The 14,988-nt window shown below is 41.5% G+C and overlaps 1 protein-coding gene across 1 annotated transcript in view; it reads left to right on the forward strand.

Moving 5' to 3' along the window:
• Positions 1–14,988, forward strand: part of LOC127409606 (rho GTPase-activating protein 39-like) — a 62,386-nt gene that overhangs the window by 16,577 nt on the left and 30,821 nt on the right. The window contains exon 2 of the mRNA XM_051644286.1: positions 14,451–14,837. Coding sequence (XP_051500246.1) covers positions 14,451–14,837 — 387 coding nt within the window. The remainder of the gene's footprint in view (positions 1–14,450; positions 14,838–14,988) is intronic.

The following is a 14,988-nucleotide window of genomic DNA, read 5'->3' on the forward strand; positions in this document are numbered from 1 at the left end:
ATTGAGAGGCAGCACAATTACAGTCTATTTAGTGGGTAAATGCCACAGTCACACAGAATAAAGACTAACAATCTGCCAGTTTTCTCAAGATTTCTCAGCTCTGAATGTCAGAATGAACATAGATGCTACTACACAGATCTGATGAATCTGAAACGGTCCAGAGAGGAGAGATTTGATAGGAAAAGAAAGGAGGGGTTTCTGCAGGAGTGAGTTTTATTAGTATTAATGATTATCATCAGTGGGTCGAGGTGTCAGATTATGTCTGGGGAACAGGGCTAAGACAGAGAGACAGCGTGGTCCACCCACAATGACACGCATACCTCACTTAGACGTCGAAACACACCGTTTTTGTGGGTGGAATGTGTGTTTTAAGTCAACATGAAATCAAAATCGACCCAATTTACCTTCTTAAAACGCCCACTTTTACCTGCCCCGCCCTACATCTTTTTTTCCTCATTACAAAATCCTGTTTCACTTTGAAACACGTCATTTTACGGAAGTAAAATAGGTTTTGAATGCTGCGTTCTGGTCTTGACCATCTACTCTTTGATCTTGATCTATAAATAGACTTTACCTTACACTAAATTTCAGACAGTGATTGGTCCATTAATTCTGTTTGAATTAGATGTCAGTGTCCATTCAGCTAAGTGACTTTTACAGCGGCAGGCTTGATTGACTCATCACTCTCTCCAGCACGAATACACACGATGACATCGCTCTCTCTGCCCAACTTCAAAGGTCACTGTGGGTGAACATAAACGCATTTGCAGTATTACGCTTACAATGGAAGTCTATGGGGCCAGCGTTCTGGATGGATAAAAAGCAGAAATGTGTTTCTAAAGTGCTTGCATGAATTCTTTAGTAAAAATGTGTATTATTTGAGTTAAATTTTGTGTTTGAAGTGGGACTACTTTTTTAGGCGGATGAACTTCTGGTTTTGTGTTACTGATGTAAGTTCTGTGGGCGGAGTTTGCTCAATGTAACCAGTGCTTTATGGATAATTACGTCACATCTCTTCTATATCACTTCGTGGTAGCCTTGCGCAGGTATTATGCAAAAGTAACTGGGTTTGCTTTTTAAGCTGTTTGTGAGTGAAAAGACTGGCTTATGTCTATGCACAGACAAGATTGCTAAGTGTCTCTATCACACTTTAGAAGCTAACATGTGTAATATTTCAGTGGGAGACTTTTGAAATGGTGTGATATTATATTGTAGATTTATTCACAATGCTGCAAGCTTGCCCCGTGCAGTAAATTTACTGTAGATAACTCTGGGTAAAAAGAAATGAAATGAAAAATTGTCCAAAAGCACTAGATTTTTACATTTTCTATAAAAAATAAACGAAATGTGTCAGTGGCATTTAGGGCTGGGTATCGATATAGATTTCTGATTTGATTCGATTCCGATGTATAAGCTCTCGATTAGATTCGATTCCAATTTTGATACAGTTTGATTCATTTTGGTGTTTCAGGCCATGTCCACACTAATCCGTTTGCAATCTAGTCTTATAGAATGAACGTTACTAGAACTACATTTTTGCAAACGGAGCTTCACGTGCCACTTTCTATGTTTTGCTGCAGTTTCCGGGTGAATTGTGTTTTATTCACTTTCACACAAATCATGGGTACAGTGGCTGATTATGACTTTATAAACATGTATTTTTCGCCCCGTTACTCACACCCTGCTTTGTTTTTTTATATATTGAAAGGGGGTTCAGTGGAAAGGAGGAGGCGAGAACCGGCTTGACAACTTAAATAATAATTTAATAAACAATTTAAATAAAACGCACAACCAAAAACACACAGTACAGCTGCCTGTAATTCTCTCTCTCTCTCAAACTGTCGTCCCCGGCCGCCTTTATCCCTCGCGCGCCCCATCAGGCTGATTGGGGACTGGGTGTGTCTCATTCCAGCCCAGCCCCGCCCTCCTCGGCTCTACACTCCTCCCGGTGTTGCCTCAGGCCGGGGAGCCCCCGGCATGACATACATCCCCCCACCCTTCCTCTCCGGGGGGGGGGGCGTGCCTTATGCCCCGACTGCCGGCGGGTCCTCCCCGCCTTCCTCGACCTGGGAGGAGACAGGAGGGGAAAAAACAACAACAACACAAAATGGCGAGGGAAAGGCCAACACGGAGCGACAGAGAGAGGAGAGAGAGAAAAGAAACTCACCGGTTCTCTGATGCGCCGTCGCGTGGTCCTCGATCACTACTCCACCCCCTCAGGCGGACTGCAGCCGCTCCTCCCCGGGCGGACCGGAGTCAGACCTCCGACCCCCAGCGGACAGAACGCCCCTCCGCGTTCCCGGTGTCCCGTGGGGACTCTCCTCTGCCCCTGGCAGCGGCCCTACCACTCCAGGCGGTCGGGGAGTCGCTTCCCTCCTCCCCCCCGCGGACGGCGGTCTTCTCTCGACCCCTCCGCGTTCCCGGGGGATGGCAGGGCACTCCTCCGCCCCCGGCAGCGGCTCCCTCGCTCCAGGCAGTCGGGGAGTCCTGTCCCCACTCGCCTCGCGGACGGCGGCCGTTCCCCGCGTCCGGGTGGTCGGGCTACTCCGTACCCTGTCGGACGGCAGCGGCGCTCCCCTGGGTGGACGGCAGTGTCGAGGACTCCTCCTCCTCCTTCCCGGGTTTCGGCACCAGTGTAAGGGATGAGGCGAGGAGCAGTTTTTCCTTCTTCAGGTGAGGCTTTATTTTCCCCTCTTGGCGACACCACTTTACAGTTTACCTTCACACACTAAACTGACACTAACACACACAGCTTTCATAAATAAACTTTCACTACTAGAAAAATCCTTGCTCTGGCTCGGCTCTGTCGTATCCAGTCTCTCTCTCGACTGAGTGTTGTGTCGCTCTATTTATGCCGCTCTCCCCGTGCTCACTGAAATTAGAGACAGGTGTTAGACATAATTTAGCTCAGGTGTAAGCGCCCTTACCGCTTTCTCTCTCCGGAGAGACTAGGTTTATCACAAGAGCAGGCAACAGCAAAGGAAACTATGTGCATGTTTTCAATGCTACTAGTTTCAAGTATATATTTAGAATAAATTACTGCACCAAGGAGAGGGACATAGTTTCACTAATGATTTGTTTATTTTGCACAAGGCAATAAATAGTTTTAGATGAGGAGCCTACGATCAAAATGATGAAGTTACTGTTTAAGGCAGGACACTTTTTTCATGTAGTGGTCAATTTTGAGAATTTGGTCTATTTTGCTTCCATGTCTACTCTAATGGAAAGAAAACTTCCAAAATACACATTTAGATGGTGTTTGTTTGCATCTGTAGATTTCTTCTAAATTAACCAAAACAAGCTAATCTGCATATTTAAACATAACATTTCAGGGGAAAAGACTCTTGATGTAAGTTATTAACTGGGGAAGTTCTGTGGTGATATACTTTAGTTATTTTGTTTATCATGTTCACCTGCAGTGCCTTGTTAAATGTATGCAAATTAGCACATTTTAATTAGTTAACACCTAATTTGCATATCAATGTGGCGATTGTGATGACGTAATTAGACACAAATTTTACTGAATTCGCCTGTAGTGTCTCCATTAAGTACAGTACATTAGCCTGTATGGCTATGATATATTGCCTTAGCTAAACTTTATCTAACTTATTACATTAGCTAGTAGCTCATGAGTCATGCATGTTAGTAAGACACAAGTTAACTTTTTGGCTAATTAGCTGTAAAGTCGAGGCACTGGTAGCTTAGTCTTTTGTCCATCACCACTCACCTCCACACAAGCCAAGAAAAACACAACTGGGATAGGAGCTGGGAGGGGCTGCTGCCTGCCTGTCTGTGTGTCTGATGTGCCGATGTGTGCTGCACTGCTGCGCAGAGATGCGGAGGGAGGGAGAGAGAGAGGGAGAGAGAGAGAGAGAGGGAGAGGGAGAGAGAGAGGGAGAGAGAGAGGGAGAGGGAGAGAGGGAGGGGGAGGGAGGGAGGGAGAGAGGGAGGGGGAGGGAGGGAGGGCATCAGAACTCGACAAAGTCTCATCTCCCAATCTGATGTTTTGATTTTTTATTCAGTAAATATATTTGTTTGACAGGGAAGCTGTGCGCAAACAGGATATATATATATATATATATATATATACTGTATATTCATTTATTAAAAAAAAAAAAAAAAGCACCCCGAAAATAAGGCACTTTCTCTCGAGGGCAGGTGCTCAAGCCCTTTTTGATGTCTATGTATGCACGTGCCTCATGCTACTCTCCGCGATCCACGCACAACTCACCACGCGCCCCATTGAGAGCGAGAACCACTAATCATGACCACGAGGAGGTTACCCCATGTGACTCTACCCTCCCTAGCAACCGGGCCAATTTGGTTGCTTAGGAGACCTGGCTGGAGTCACACACACCTTGCTATGTTATTATATCAAAACCCTTTACTATAACGCATCATTTGTAAAACGATACTTTTTAACGCTTGTATTACAGACCCACCTACATTTACATGGTTATTCCAGTTTGATTAGTTTGTGTGGTAGCTCACTTGATAGAGTGCTGGACTCTGGACTCAGTGACCGAGCCTCGATCCCAGCCAAGGAAGCTCGAAATGAAAGTGAAAATTAAGCGAAAGTGTCATAGAATTGAGACGAAATCATGTGGTTGCTTCAGTAAATGTGCTTTTAATGTCGAATTTGCTTTTAAAATATTATCGGTTAGGTTCAGGTGTTGATTTAGGGTAAGGATGTCATTTTTTTTTTTTTTTTAAACTATTGGTAAGTTTTAGGTTGATGTTTTAGGTTAGGGAGGTACGTTTTACTCATTAAAGCATCTATCTAATATTCACTTTAAAAACTTCGTCTGATTACGACACTATTTTACTCGCTTTTGGCGCCCCCTGCTGGACATTTCACTGGGAAACTGCAACCAAGCGTGCAATGAAGCACGTCATTTTGGTTTGTAAAAATGTTGCCATTGTCACGTAAATTTTATGAGATCAGGCTGTCTATTTAAGTTAGGTCTACGGTTATGTTGAGCATTTCCGTAAACAATCCGTTTTGGATGGGGAAAAAAATTAATGCATTTTTTAAACAAAAACATATTAGTGTGGATGTGACTTTAGTCTGAACCTTGTGCAACCCCACGTCCACATGCGTGGACGTTGTATTTTGGCTTCACTATATGCAACGCATAATTTAAATAAATAAAAACCTACTGAATACTGTTCACAAGACTCTAGACCAGGGGTCTTCAACCATTTTCAGGCCAAGGACCCCTTAGTGGGTAGAGAGACGGAGCCAGGACCCCCGTTACTTATTGTATAAAATTGAGTGTTGCGTTTTATGCCTATACAAAGGTGTATGGTGCTACAGTACCATATTATTGTATGTACATAGTTCATGATGTTTACATTGCAAAGCCATTGAAATAATCATTAAATGCTAACCTGCTGAAAAGAGCAGCTAAAACCAGCATAAGCTGGTTGGCTGGTTTTAGCTGGTCAGGCTGGTTTTAAAGGGGTTTTGAACACTTTTTTTAGCTGGTCAGGCTGGTCACGCTGATCTTAGCTGGAGGGTGGTCTTAGTTGGTCAGGTTGGTCTATGCTGGTCAATGTGGTCTTAGCTGGTCAGGTTGGTCTTGGCTGGTCAGCCTGGCCAAGCTGGTTTAAGCTGGGAGGCTAGCTGGTCTCCCAGCCTGACCAGCTAAAATGTGTTCAAACCCCCTCTGAAACCAGCTAACTGACCAGCCTGGCTAGGCTGGGTGACCAGCTAAAACCAGCCAGCCAGCTTAGGCTGGATTTAGCTGGTCTTTCAGCAGGGACAGCAGGGGTCTGCAACATTTTTGCATGAAGTGACATTTTTAATTTCCACTGTATAATCTCTGTGCCGAACCTCCTCCAAAAAGATAGACAGACAGACAAACAGACAGACAGAAAAACAGACAGACCCTGTCCATGCAGAATAAAACAACTTTTATAAGGTTAATAAAATGGAGTCTTCAACTCATGTGAGTGATTGATTTTATACATATATTTTAAAATGACTGTTGATTTCATTGAGTAAACATTTGTAATGAGGAAAACAATGACTAAGTGCACCTTGAATTATGTGATGTTAAGGACCGTGTATGCCAGCTTGATAATCTCAGCAGTAACTATTTATTTACACCAGGCAAGTAAGCTATTGTTCTGAAACTGTAGGCTGACACCTGCTCAACCGCACAGCGCGACCAACACAAAGCAGACGCTTTTACTCATGTGACCCTCCACATATGTGGACATACATTTTTATGAAAACTATTTGATCTAGAATTTTTTTTTTTTTATTATTAATGCGAAAGTGGTCTCAACATTTTCTTTTATTTGGCCATAAAAAGTCTTAAATTGCATTCCTTCAAACCCGCAGATACCCTGATATCACTAACTCTCAGTGTAAGCAATAGTAATATGATGCTTGCACTCACAAACACCAATAATAATAGCGTGAAGTCTTTACAGTGAGGGTTGTGGTCAAGGTGGTGTGTGTTATTGAAAAACACTATTTGAATTATGACCCAAATACAAAAGATAAATGGATGAGATCAGAGGATCTGCAGTCGTCACACTTCACTGAACCTCTCTCTCTCTCTCTCTCTCTCTCTCTCTCTGTCCATTTCTTGCTGTTGTCCTCTGTCTTTTACCATAGCATTTAAAATGTAAACAAGAAACATGGATTTCAGCAGTTTGTGTTAAATACTTTCGATCAAAGTAATTTTAGCAACCAGAGACACTGTTTTGTTAACACTCTTGTGTTCGCAGATACTGTAAAATCCCATTGTCATATGTGGAGCGTTTAGTCTGTCGTATAGTCACAGTAATCCCCTGTGCTGTCGATTATCTGTTGGAAGAGAGATGAAGGACATGAAGATAGAGAGATTGGAAATGGAGGTAGAGGGCAGGTCATACAGAGAAGAATGGATAGAAAGGAACTGGAAAGATTGAAAATAGAGTGATCTACAACAGGGGGTTTCAACCTGTACAAAACCCCCAAAATTAAACCAGCTCAATTTTCTCAATGACACTTTAGGTTACACTTTATTTTACAGTGTTCTTGTTACAGTGTAATAACACAAGTAAGTACTGAGTACTATTAATTAACAACATGTACTTACTAAAGGGATAGGGTTTGGATTAGGGTTAATTACTTGTAATTATGCATAATTTACTGTTATTACTATAGCCAAAACATGTAACATGTATAACAAGGACACTGTAAAATAAAGTGTTACCACACTTAATTATAACTTTCATTAAAAAATCAACTACTGTATCATTATTGCATTATTTCATGCTTATCAGATCAATAGTTAAATTATGAAAAGATTTGTCCTGAATTTTTTTTTAAAAATATTTTAGCATATTTTTAAGTTTTACATGAAAAAAAAAAAATATATATATATATATATATATATATATATATATATTTATTTTTATTTTTTATTTATTTTATTTTTTTTATTTATTTTTTTTCTCCGCTTTTCTCCCCAATTTGGAATTCCCAATGCAAAAGGCCTCATGGTGGCGTAGTGCTTCAATCCGGGTGGCGGAGAACAAATCTCAGTTGCCTCCGCGTCTGAGACCGTCAATCCGCGCATCTTATCACGTGGCTTGTTGAGCGTGTTACCATAGAGATGTAGCGTGTGTGGAGGCTTCACGCTATTCTCCACGGCATCCACGCTCAACTCACCACGCACCCCACCGAGAACGAGAACCACTCATCGTGACCATGAGGAGGTTACCCCATGTGACTCTACCCTCCCTAGCAACCGGGCCAATTTGGTTGCTTAGGAGACCTGGTTGGAGTCACTCAGCACACCCTGCATTCGAACTCACGACTCCAGGGGTGGTAGTCAGTGTCAATACTCGCTGAGCTACCCAGGCCTCAGAGTTGTGTAATTTTTTACAAAATTGAAAAAACAAAACGAAAATGAGGGGGCCTGGGTAGCTCCTGGGATGCTGGCTACCACCCCTGGGGTTCACTAGTTCGCTATTTCGAATCCCAGGGCATGCTGAGTGACTCCAGCCAGGTCTCCTAAGCAACCAAATTGGCCCGGTTGCTAGGGCGGGTAGAGTCACATGGGGTAACCTCCTCATGGTCGCTATAACGTGGTTCGTTCTTGGTGGGGCGCATGGTGAGTTAAGCGCGGATGCCGTGGTGGATGGCGTGAGCCTCCACACGCACTATGTCTCCGTGGCAACGGGCTCAGCAAGCCACGTGATAAGATGCGCAGTTTGATGGTCTCAGACACGGAGGCAACTGGGATTCATCTTCCGCCACCCGGATTGAGGCGAATCACTACGCCACCACGAGGACTTAAAAAGCGCACTGGGAATTGGGCATTCCAAATTGGGTGAAAAAAAGAAAATGAAAGATTTTTTTTTTTTTAAATAATGTGTAAATCTTAAAATTATTTTTTGGATTATATATTTCTATTGTATATATATATTTTTTTAAATTTCATGCATTTTTACTGATTGGATAGCTATCTGATAATGAAAAAAGCATTCCAATCGTTCACACTACATCAGGAGCACTGGTGTAGCCACGGGTGGGCCGAGGCCACATATAGCCCTTTTCCACCAAAATCGTGATGGTTCTCGTGCCAAGCCTGTGCTCGGCTTATTCCCAGATGGGACGGGGGTAATCTGAAGCCTATTGTAAATCAACAGCACTTCTCCATTAATCTAGAGTCGTACAGTGACGGAACGGGTTACGTAGCTACATGGTGGTTTTACGTAACTCCTGTTTTTTTGAGGACATATTATACATACAGAGAAGATTGCCAGAAAGGATACTACCCCCAAGACGACAGGTAGGGTAATTACATTATGTATAAACTTTTTAAAGTGGCGTATCTTGCCAAGTACTGTAAACTGAAACAGTGTAATCGTTATTAACATTGGTGTAGCAGATGGTTATATTTGCATTTTTGCCATAGCATGTAATATTATGTTTACGTCTTGATTAAGAATCACACCGGTTTAAATAACAGATATAGCAGCGGTCTTCCTAACTAACTGAGTAATCCCATTACTGAACAAAACAATGCTTCAGAACATGGACGTGCATCGTTTCTTGCTGGTCTCTTTTTTTGTTTTGGGATCTCTCTAGTTTATCTTGGATATCCGTAGAAGACCGTATCGTAAGAAGAGTGCTCATTTCGTACCCATTTCCTGGGATTTTTATTGTTGTTATAGAGTGATAAAGTACTTCTTGCTGCAGACGGTAGCTACTGTTGTTTGTAAAACTTTGATGATGAAATATAATCATGCCCTCCGCCCCCTGACGTAATCAGTTCCTGTGTTAGAGACCAGCAAGCTTACGGGGCCAGTGCAGAACCAGTTTTTCCACCCCTGAATGACCTTTTCTGCAGTGGAAACATGCAGAACGATTCGAGAATTCGCACCGGCCCAGGAACCTGCCTCCAAAACATGTCGGTGGAAAAGGGCTAATATTGGGCATTCAGTCCCACCCAAATAGCGTTACCATATCCGCTAAATATTAGCAACTTTTCCAGAATACAGTCATGCTCCTAATCACAGTAGTCAAATATCCTGACCGACTGCTCGAGCTGCGCTTTACATCAAGTGAGTAAATTTGCGCGTTTCATAGGAAACTGGCTCTGTAAGTGACACAGGGCAACCAGTTTATTTCACACCATTCAAAACATCATGGACAAATGAAGGAAAAATATTAAGATTTCTCAAGTGTTTTCTAATGATTAATAGAATATGATGCATTAATATTGTTACAGATTAAACAAAAACATAGGAAATTAATTAAATATTTAAAACTATTAACTAAAAAGCTACAATCCTATTCAGGAGAGAGAGGTGGTTTGTAACACATATGAGATGTGACTCGCCCATATGTAAATGCTTCTGGTTGTTCACTCCACATATGTAAACTTTACTTTTCCCAAACGGCACTAGCATACGGAAGTTTAGGAGCTCAAAAATAACAATGCGGCACACAACCACCTCCAAATTTCACCGCACGGCTATTATCACCATGCAAGTGAATTTACATGTTTATGTGCATATACTGTGGGAATTGTTCATTGGATTTGTATGCATGTGGATTTATAAATGTGTAAGTTGAATCTGCACACCCAATCGGGTAGCAATTTGGTCATTTAACACTGTGACTTGTGACTTGGCCCTTTAAATCTTCAGTGTGTAATTTCTGCGCCATTAGTGTCACAAAACAAAATTGCAAAAGTATTTATTCCGCAGTTGATGAACGGCAATCATAGGTCTTTTTCATACAGAAGTCTTGGCCCTGTGGTTTCACCTGCCATTATTTCCAATGTTTCTCCCCCCTGCAGTTTCTTTGAACACCCAATGAATGGCAGATGCTTGTTTGAGTGACAGCCTTAAATCTCACCTCGTGAGTACTTGCACCTTGTAAAGGGCGTCTTTGTAAAGTGCAGGCAGTAATTGCTGCAGATGGCGCGCAGTTAAAAAAATGCAGCAGAGAGCCTGTCAATCAATAGCAGTGCATCTGCTGCGACTCCGCCCATAAGATCACAATCAAAAAACGCTTAAGGTGGGAACATTTCAATCTGATTTAAATTAGATCTGTATCTTCAAATAAACTCCTTTCGCCTGGCTGAACGCTTTGTTTGTGTGAAATGTATTTCAGATCACGTATGTATGTATGTATGTATGTATGTATGTATATATGTATATATATATATATATATATATATATATATATATATATATATATATATATATATATATATATTTTTTTTTTTTTTTTTTTTGATGAATTTTATAAAGTGAACTTTGTTAAAAAAAAATTTGTACAATTTAAATTTTATTTGATTTAGCCGTGGAAATCATCTAGGAAAATATTTAAAAAAAAATATGCACATTATTAAATGTATTAGGTATCATGAACTAACAGTGAAATGCTGTAAATGTACTGCTCACTATTAATTTATCTTAACTAATGTTAACAACCTTATTGTAAAGTGTTACCAAATAATCTTTAGAGGGAGGATTGAAAACAAATTCTTAACAATTGAATATAATTCTTTGTATTGCAGTATATCACTATGTTTTAATATAGTGACTCATTTTGGGAGAGGCAAAACATTCCAAAATATTCTGAAGATATAGATATATAATATACATAGACTGCAGAATGATTCATATACTGCATAGTATGTAGCACAAAAGCTTGTAGGCTTGTCAAGGTAATTGAAAATTGAGTCTTGAGTGTGTCTGTTATGAATAGACACTGATACACCGTTATCTGAAGATGCATTAAGGCGTCTGAACGTATTGAAATTCTGAAGAGTGGAGTCTGATCATATGCTTCAACTCGTTCAGATGGATGATCCAGACAGATCACATTACCCAGCGTCCCCTCTGACCAGCTTCCCAAAAATGCTTTCAGCAGGATTTGAGCGATCAGGTTATCTGGGATTAGAGCAGATTAGATTTGATTATGAGATCAGAAGAATTGTACTATGAGATTAAAGGGGCTGATTATGACACAGAGGGATGCATGTGTGCGCATACACAATCAAAACAAAATCTAAACACAGAGCAAATATCATTAATGCAAATATTTAGCTCTAGTTTAATTAACTGTTGTTTTTAACATCAAAAGAACTGTTTTGGTTACGAAATGAACGTGTATTGAACACATCGGCCATTACTATTATAAGGAGTTTTGTTGTAATCAGTGGAACTTTATAAAAGAATAATCACATTTCAGATATATTTTTTGATCACATATTTGTTTCTTTATCATTTTTATTTAATGTATAGTTTGGATCAGTTGCGTAGCTACAGTTAGTGCAGGGTGTTCAGCCGTACTCGGACCAACTCCACAACCACCACCTTTGAAACTGCAAATCAATGCCCAAGCAACCACGGAGATCACCCTAGCAACCAGATAGCAATGCTCTAGTAACCACCCAGAGCACCTTAGCAACCACTCAGAACACCTTTGAAACTGCAAATCAATGCCCAAGCAACCACGGAGATCACCCTAGCAACCAGATAGCAATGCTCTAGTAACCACCCAGAGCACCTTAGCAACCACTCAGAACACCTTTGAAACTGCAAATCAATGCCCAAGCAACCACGGAGATCACCCTAGCAACCAGATAGCAATGCTTTAGTAACCACCCAGAGCACCTTAGTAACCACTCAGAACACCTTTGAAACTGCAAATCAATGCCCAAGCAACCACAGAGATCACCCTAGCAACCAGATAGCAATGCTCTAGTAAACACCCAGAGCACCCTAGCAACCACTCAGAACACCTTTGAAACTGAAAATCAATGCCCAAGCAACCACAGAGATCACCCTAGCAACCAGGTAGCAATGCTTTAGTAACCACCCAGAGCACCTTAGCAACCACTCAGAACACCTTTGAAACTGCAAATCAATGCCCAAGCAACCACGGAGATCACCCTAGCAACCAGATAGCAATGCTCTAGTAACCACCCAGAGCACCTTAGCAACCACTCAAAACACCTTTGAAACTGCAAATCAATGCCCAAGCAACCACGGAGATCACCCTAGCAACCAGATAGCAATGCTCTAGTAACCACCCAGAGCACCTTAGCAACCACTCAGAACACCTTTGAAACTGCAAATCAGTGCCCAAGCAACCACGGAGATCACCCTAGCAACCAGATAGCAATGCTCTAGTAACCACCCAGAGCACCTTAGCAACCACTCAGAACACCTTTGAAACTGCAAATCAATGCCCAAGCAACCACGGAGATCACCCTAGCAACCAGATAGCAATGCTCTAGTAACCACCCAGAGCACCTTAGCAACCACTCAGAACACCTTTGAAACTGCAAATCAATGCCCAAGCAACCACGGAGATCACCCTAGCAACCAGATAGCAATGCTCTAGTAACCACCCAGAGCACCTTAGCAACCACTCAGAACACCTTTGAAACTGCAAATCAATGCCCAAGCAACCACGGATATCACCCTAGCAACCAGATAGCAATGCTTTAGTAACCACCCAGAGCACCTTAGTAACCACTCAGAACACCTTTGAAACTGCAAATCAATGCCCAAGCAACCACAGAGATCACCCTAGCAACCAGATAGCAATGCTCTAGTAAACACCCAGAGCACCCTAGCAACCACTCAGAACACCTTTGAAACTGAAAATCAATGCCCAAGCAACCACAGAGATCACCCTAGCAACCAGGTAGCAATGCTTTAGTAACCACCCAGAGCACCTTAGCAACCACTCAGAACACCTTTGAAACTGCAAATCAATGCCCAAGCAACCACGGAGATCACCCTAGCAACCAGATAGCAATGCTCTAGTAACCACCCAGAGCACCCTAGCAACCACTCAGAACACCTTTTAAACTGTAAAGCAATGTCCTAGCAACCAGGTACCAATGCCCTAGTAACCAGCAAGAACACCCTAGCAACTAGAGGTAGACCGATATATATATATATATATATATATATATATATATATATATATATATATATATATATATATATATATATATATATATATATAAATAAAACTGCATCTGGGATTTTATTCATTTTGGACTCTTTGTCTTTGCCTGCCATAGTAAAGAAAGAATAAGAAATTTTTTGACGTACTATAAATCGATTTTAAAAACTATCGGCCGATTAATCGGTTATAGGCCTTTTCCACCACCTTAATTATCGATATCTGCAACATCCACTATCGATCGACCTCTACTAGCAACCACTCAGAACACCTTTGAAAATGTAAAGCAATGCCCTAGTAACCAGCAGGAACACCCTACCCACTAGAGGTAGACCGACATATTGGTTTTACCGATTAATCGGTGCCGTTAATTACTTTTTGGAACTATCAGTTATCGGAAAAATTATATGGCGATAGTGTTTTATCATTTCGTAATTTCAAAATAAGAGTCCCCGTTGTGTTTCTGGCTTGTTTATACTTAAAAGTCCTGCGTTATGCACACAATTTTCATTTATTCTGGATATTATTGGGATTTTGGTTGAACAATAAACTGCATCTGGGATTTTATTCATTTTGGACTCTTTGTCTTTGCCTGCCATAGTATAGAAAGAATAAGACATCTTTTAGAAAATTTACAAATCTAATTTTAATTGTTTATTTAACAGATACATTTATTCAGAGCAACTTACAAATGAGGGAAAAAATGCAAACTATATTGATTTTAGTTTTTATGAAATCAGAGTCTATTATATGTTATATCTACATTATACACATCAGACTAGAATATTTGCTACTTCAACATCTATACACAGCCTTACTCACACTAAACACACAAACACATGATGCGTGATTCATAGCAGAGTTTGTGTGTGTATATGATTCTTATGCAACATGTCTGTCATGATGACTCTATATGGCCTGTAATTCATTCTGTCTCCCTTATACTGGCTTTCTTTTTCCATATACATTAATACTGAGTATAAAGTCTTTTTTTGTGTCTCTTTAGGTTGGAATGGGTGGAAATTATCGAGCCACGCACTCGAGAGCGCATGTACGCCAACCTGCTGACGGGCGAGTGTGTTTGGGACGCCCCGACGGGTGTACAAATCAAGCGCAGTGGGCAAGATCAGTGGTGGGAGCTCTTCGACTCCAAAACGTCCCGATTCTACTACTACAACGCTTCTACCCAGTGCACGGTTTGGCACCGCCCGCACAGCTCTGACATCATCCCCCTCGCCAAGCTCCAAACGCTGAAACAGAACACGAACGCGGCTCCACCCGCTGCTACGACGACCAGTGCCTCAGCTGACAGCAGCCCCGCCCGAAGCGCCGTCAGCACGACATCATCGCAAGAGCAGGAGGAGAAAACGTCAGCCAGCGAGGAGGGAGAGAGGTGAGGACATATCTAAACATCCCTTATAATTTCTCCTCAGGCGTGAGTCAGACTCAAACAAGACTGTAGGTTCACAGTCTCATCCTTCTCCAATAGTGTATCCTGTTACAGTTAGTTTCTAGAGACTCTTTAAAGAGGCCATGAAATAAAA

This window comes from Myxocyprinus asiaticus, chromosome 19, assembly GCF_019703515.2.
Source record: "Myxocyprinus asiaticus isolate MX2 ecotype Aquarium Trade chromosome 19, UBuf_Myxa_2, whole genome shotgun sequence".
Taxonomy (NCBI): domain Eukaryota; kingdom Metazoa; phylum Chordata; class Actinopteri; order Cypriniformes; family Catostomidae; genus Myxocyprinus; species Myxocyprinus asiaticus.